The sequence below is a fragment of the Octopus bimaculoides genome, chromosome 27 (genome assembly GCF_001194135.2).
Source record: "Octopus bimaculoides isolate UCB-OBI-ISO-001 chromosome 27, ASM119413v2, whole genome shotgun sequence".
Classification (NCBI taxonomy): domain Eukaryota; kingdom Metazoa; phylum Mollusca; class Cephalopoda; order Octopoda; family Octopodidae; genus Octopus; species Octopus bimaculoides.
Window position 1 is genome coordinate 5,452,213 of NC_069007.1, and position 6,614 is coordinate 5,458,826.

The 6,614-nt window shown below is 38.1% G+C and overlaps 1 protein-coding gene across 1 annotated transcript in view; it reads right to left on the bottom strand.

The window, feature by feature from the left end:
• LOC106867625 (roundabout homolog 2) overlaps positions 1–6,614 on the bottom strand; it is a 387,456-nt gene that overhangs the window by 85,059 nt on the left and 295,783 nt on the right. The window contains exons 2-3 of the mRNA XM_014912549.2: positions 4,598–4,879; positions 1,627–1,938 (exon numbers count right to left, since the gene is read on the bottom strand). Of these exons, the coding sequence (XP_014768035.1) occupies positions 1,627–1,938; positions 4,598–4,879 (594 nt within the window). The remainder of the gene's footprint in view (positions 1–1,626; positions 1,939–4,597; positions 4,880–6,614) is intronic.

A 6,614-nucleotide genomic window follows, 5' to 3' on the forward strand; every position in this document is an offset into this window, starting at 1 on the left:
TATATATATATATATATATATCTGTCATTAGTGATGGAAGCACTATATGTTCAAAATAGAACTCTGTATATCTTACTTAATGCGAATATGCTTTTGAAAGCCTTAGAACTGCAGTATTGATCATGAGATGTATAATGCTAAAAAGCATAGAAGTATATCAACAGCAAATGGAAAGCCTGAATGTCATCAATGGTAAGCTGCCGCCATCAACTGCATGCTAAGACAAATTTGCTTCTACTGATATTATACAAAAACAGTGATTGATGAATTGCTGGTGTTACATGTAGCTGACGAGCTGGGTAAAAATTCATTATTAGCAATGAAAGCAATGTTATTTCAAAATAGTTTTCTGTATATTTTACTCAATGCTGATATTCTGTAGAAAGCCATAAAGCTGTGGAATTTGTCTCAAGAAAGCATCTCATTTAGACATATACTCTTTTTTACTCTTTACTCTTTTTTACTCTTTACTCTTTTACTTGTTTCAGTCATTTGACTGCGGCCATGCTGGAGCACCGCCTTTAGTCGAGCAAATCGACCCCAGGACTTATTCTTTGTAAGCCTAGTACTTATTCTATCGGTCTCTTTTGCCGAACCGCTAAGTGACGGGGGGACGTAAACACACCACCATCGGTTGTCAAACAATGCTAGGGGGACAAACACAGACACACCCACACACACACTATATATATATACATATATACGACGGGCTTCTTTCAGTTTCCATCTACCAAATCCATTCACAAGACTTTGGTCGGCCTGAGGCTATAGTAGAAGACACTTGCCCAAGGTGCCACGCAGTGGGACTGAACCCGGAATCATGTGGTTGGTAAGCAAGCTACTTACCACACAGCCACTCCTGTGCAAAAAAAAAACCAAACAAACAGAAGATCAGTAGCTGATGAAAATCATTCAGCAGTGGCAGTAGAATTGCTAAATCATGATTTCAGCATCTTTGCATGTCATCAGTAGTATCCACCGTTGACTGCATGCATAGACAAATTTTGGTTCTACGAGGGGGGAATGCTGAAAAGTTCTTGGCTTTGGGTGAAACAAAATACAAGTGAATCATTTAATAATGATTTTATTAGCATGTTCCCCTCTCAGATTCACACACTAAGTTACGGGGTTATAAACACACCAGCATTGGTTGACAAGCAATGTTGGGGGGACAAACACAGACACACAAACATACACACACACACATATATATACACATATATACGATGGGCTTCTTTCAGTTTCCGTCTACCAAATCCACTCAGAAGGCTTTGGTCAGCTTGAGGCTATAGTAGAAGACACTTGCCCAAGGTGCCACGCAGTGGGACTGAACCCAGAACCATGTGGTTGGTAAGCAAGCTACTTACCACAGCCACTCCTACGCCTGTAGCTTTTGATTTTTAAAAATACTTTTATATTTGGATGGGGGCATCGTGTATTCTTTCTTTGATGCAAAATGCCAAAGTTATTCCAAACAACCTCTACAACATTTTGTCCGATGCTATATTGATTCTGCTATTCCACCAACAGCAACGCTGATAATGACAACAACAACAACAACTTTATGACAACAATACAAATAGCTGTAGTACTTCTTCAGAAAAAAAATCAAGGTTCAAATCTCACCTGCCGACTGTATACTCCCTGGGTCACTCCTGTAAATATCTCCAGTCATGTTGTTCTCAGCAACACAGATATATTCTCCAGACACAACATCGGTGGCAGTAATTTTCAAAGTCATATTTGTCTCTGTTATAAGTGGTTGACCTATTATTTTCGTGGTTTCGGATTTCTGGGTGCCACTTTTGAATATAATCCCATCTTTCTCCCAGTAGACTCGAGCAGGAGGCACACTTCTTCCTGTCAAACAGCTTAGAACAACTGATTCCCCAACACGCACTATACCAGACTCTGGATGGTTTTGAAAACTGCCAAGAACTGCAAATAATAATAATAATAATAATAATAATAATAATAATAATAATAATAATAATAATTAATTCGTTTTATTGACCACAAGGGCTAATATCAATCAAAAACATGTAAGGACAAAGACAGGACGACGGTTACAAAAGGTTTTGTCCGAAAAATAGAAAAACATTCATGTAAACAGGAAAAAAACCGAGAAAGATATAACAAATGAATAAATAAATAAATAAATAAATAAAACTCCCAAAAGGGGGAGGCGCTTTGAAAAAGAAAAGGTTACACGTGGAAAAACCCATAAAACCACGGGAGCCTGGTCAGAAAAAATAAGAAAGGGGTATAGAGCCCTTTCTCCTTTTACATTACCTTTTTTCCTACAGGTGTATTCTCAGAATTGGTCTGTTTATACTGGCCATTCTTCTAACAGTCACCCATCTTTCAGCGAATTTGCTATGAGACAGCACTTCCCTCTCTACTCTCATCTTCCTTTTCAAGTGGAATTTGAAAAAAGTTGATGAGGCCTTGGCCAAAGAGGAAAGTGTCTGACTTTAGCCCTTTCAAACGGGTCCACTGGTTGTCAAGCGAATAATAATAATAATACTAATAACAATAGTAATAATATTGAAGCATTCAAGATGTGGGGCATAAAGGTGAAAACAATACCAGTAATAATAAATGGAGCAGTGGGTATGATAAGAAAATGTATGAATAAAAATGTAGAGGTGTAGAAGTGGCTGTGTGGTAAGCAGCTTGCTTACGAACCACATGGTCCTGGGCTCAGTCCCACGGCGTGGCTCCTTGGGCAAGTGTCTTCTACTAAAGCCTTGGGCCGACCAAAGCCTTGTGACTGGATTTGGTAGACGGAAATTGAAAAAAGCCCGTCGTATATATGTATATACGATGCAGCACAGAATTTTGTCAGTGAACAGGTCGCGGTCTCAAAGCGACGAAAATATTTTGACAAATTAAATTTAAATGTTGAAGTGAATCTAACGGATTTTGTGTGTTATTTTAAATGGCTTATAAACACCTTCCACGCTGCAATTATATATATATATATATGTGTGTGTGTGTGTGTGTGTGTGTGTATATGTTTGTCCCCCCATTGCTGGTGAGTTTACATCCCCGTAACGTAGCGGTTCGGCAAAAGAGACCGATAGGATAAGTACAAGGTTTACAAAGAATAAGTCCTGGGGTCGATTTGCTTGACTAAATGCGGTGCTCCAGCATGGCTGCAATCAAATGACTGAAACAAGTAAAAGAGTAAGCTATATTTGGACCCTCAACACTACACACTATCTGAAAAATAGCCGTTAGAAACGACCCACATCCTATGCAAGACATCATTTCAACAATATAACCCAAACAAAACTATCCACAAACACAAGACACTCTATATAGCAAATATCCAATAAAATAAACAACCACCAACAGGCTAAGTAACCAACAGAAGAACACACAATGCTGCACACATACAAGCAACACGGAGGTGCAGCAGGTGATGCAGGAGAAATTTTCCTGAAACTATCGAATGTTGAATAATAATAATAATAATAATAATAATAATGATGATGCTTTCTACTATAGGCACAAGGTCTGGAATTTTGGGGGAGTGCGATAGTCGATCACATCAACCCCAGTACATGACTGGTACTTAATTTATTGACCCTGAAAGGATAAAAGGCAAAGTTGACATTAGCAGAATTTGAACTCAATCATAAAGATGGATGAAATACTGCTAAGCATTTTGTCTGGAATACTAATGATTCTGCTAGCTTGCGGCCTTAATAATAATAATGATAATAATAAAAATAATAATAATAATAATAAAAATAATAATGATAATAATAATAATAATCCTTTCTGCTACAGGCTCAAGGCCTGAAATTTAGTGAAAGAGAGCTAGTTGATTACATTGATTCCAGTTTTCAACTATTTCATGGACCTTGAAAGGATAGAAGACGAAGCCAACCTTGGCACCATTTGAACTCTCACTGCCTTAATAATAGAAAAAGTAGCAAGCTGGGAGAATTGTTAGCATGCTAGGCAAAATACTTAATGGTATTTCACCCGTCTTTACATTCTGAGTTCAAATTCTGCCAAGGTCAACTTCATCTTACATTTTTTCAGGAGTTGCACCAAAGTTTGAAGCCAATAGGACCCAAATTAACAACAGAATGGAAGTTGGTAATCAATATATTATTTAGCTACATCTGAATGTGTGTAGGTTCATTCTTAATAACATGCTCATATACTGTTTACAAAAAAAAAAAAAAGAAGAGGCAAAAAAAAAAGGGGCAAAAAAAAAAGGGGGCAAAAAAAAAAAGAGAAGCTGCACGTATAACACATAACTTAGAAGCAGCGCCACAGATGTACCAACACACACGAGATTGAAACATAGCAGACCTCATGCACTTCTCATGAGGAATTCCGGAAGAAGCTTCGTGAGACCACTACTGAGACGCTTCCGAAGAAAGAAAACCATTGGAAAACAGTTTATAGCAGAGATTCCATCTAAGAAGATCTGAAGGAGGAATTGTATTCCGAAATATCATCAGACTATAGTTAACCAAATTACAACAGGTATATAGTCCATTTTTTGTTCTATAGTGCATTGTTGTACCATTCTAAACTTTTAATTCTTTGCAAATAATAATGATTTTATACGTACATGGTTGAATGACATATGCCTTGGGGGACACTACCTTTTCTTCTGTGTTTACTGGATCACTGACAATACATTGGTACCATCCATAATCACCATGGCGAACATTATGCAGAACTAATGAAGGGCCTGTCTGGTCATGACCATCAGGTTGACTACGGACATCATGGCCATTCAGTGTCCATTTGTAGTGAAGTTTATTTTTCTGTGTCGATTTTGCAAGGCAGCTTAGTGTGAATGATGATTGACCGAGGTTCACAACGGCATTTTGTGGATAGCGAACAAATTCTGTAAATACACAAAAAAAAGAAGAAAAATTGAAGTAAATAAATGAAAATATAAACACACACACACACACATATATACATATATATATATATGATGGGCTTTTTTCAGTTTCTCTCTACTAAATCCACTCACATTCAAATACTCTTTGTCTTTTCAGGACAGGCATGTTTATCTAAGGGTAAGGTTAAGTGAAGGGCTAGCTCTGAGGTTGGTGTGATGTTAACAGCAAAGCATAGAATGGTAAAAAAAATTTTTTAATGTTTTCGTAGAAAACTGGAAATGAACAACACTGCTTGCATGAGAGTGACACTTGTTTACAGCTATCATGTGATATCATGACAAGGAGACACAAACACACATTCACATACATGCACATATAAACATACATACAATGAGCTTCTTCCAGTTTCCGTCTACCAAATCCACTCACAGCCAGTCTCCTTCAGTCCAGTACAGCTTGGCAACAGCATCATTGCAGATACTGTCATCAAAATGCAAAGAACCAGAACAGCATTGGCAAGGCAACGACATGTCTGCAAACTGGAGCATTTGTCAGCATATTCTAATGCTTGCTTTGTTGCCGAGGGGAAGCATTTTCAGTATTAATTCGCTTCTGGCAAGATGTCGCATGAACATGAATAATGATATCTAATCGACAAACTTTATTTATCTTCTCAAATATATAACAGGAAACTTTGTTTAACTTCATCCTCCTCCTCCTCCTCCTCATCATCATCATTATTTAATGTCCGTCTTCCATGCTGGCATGGGTTGGACAATTTTACTGAAAACTGGTAACCTGAGGAGTTGTGCCAGGTCTTCAATCTGATTAGACATGGTTTCTTATTTCTTTATTGCCCACAAGGGACTAAACATAGAGGGGACAAACAAAGGCAGACAAAGGGATTAAGTCGATTACATCGACCCCAGTGTGTAACTGGTACTTAATTTATCGACCCCGAAAGGATGAAAGGCAAAGTCAACCTCGGCGGAATTTGAACTCAGAACGTAACGGCAGATGAAATACCACTAAGCATTTCACCCGGCATGATAACATTTCTGCCTGCTCACCACCTGGTTTCTATGGCTGGATGCCCTTCATAATGCCAACCACTCCAAGAATGCAGTGGGTGCCAGTTACATAACACTGATATACAATCACTCCACATGTTTACCAGCTGAGTGGACTGGAGTAATGTGAAATAGAAAGTCTTGCTCAAGGGCACAATGCACCACCTGTTATTGAACTCCTGACCTTACAATTGCGAGCTGAATCCCTAACCACTGAACCATGCACCTTCACTAATCATAAAATATGCAATCATGTATCACTTGTAGCAGACATAAATCATTTTCACAGGCTTCTTTCAGTTTCCGTCTACCAAATCCACTCACAAAACTTTGGTCGACTTAAAGTTATAGTAGAAGACATGCAGTGGGACTGAACCTGGAACCATGTGGTTGGAAAGCAAACTTCTCACCACAAAGCCTTTCCTGCATCTATCTGTCTCTGTCTGTCCATTTGTCAATTCATCTATCTAGCTTGCTTATTAACTACCAACTTGTCTTTCTCTCCCTCTCTCTACCTATCTATCTGTCTATCAGTTTATCTATCTATCTATCTATCTATCTATCTATCTATCCATCTATCTATCTATCTATCTATCTATCTATCTATCTATCTATCTATCTATCTATCTATCTATCTATCATTTTTCTCTCTTTCTGTCTGTCT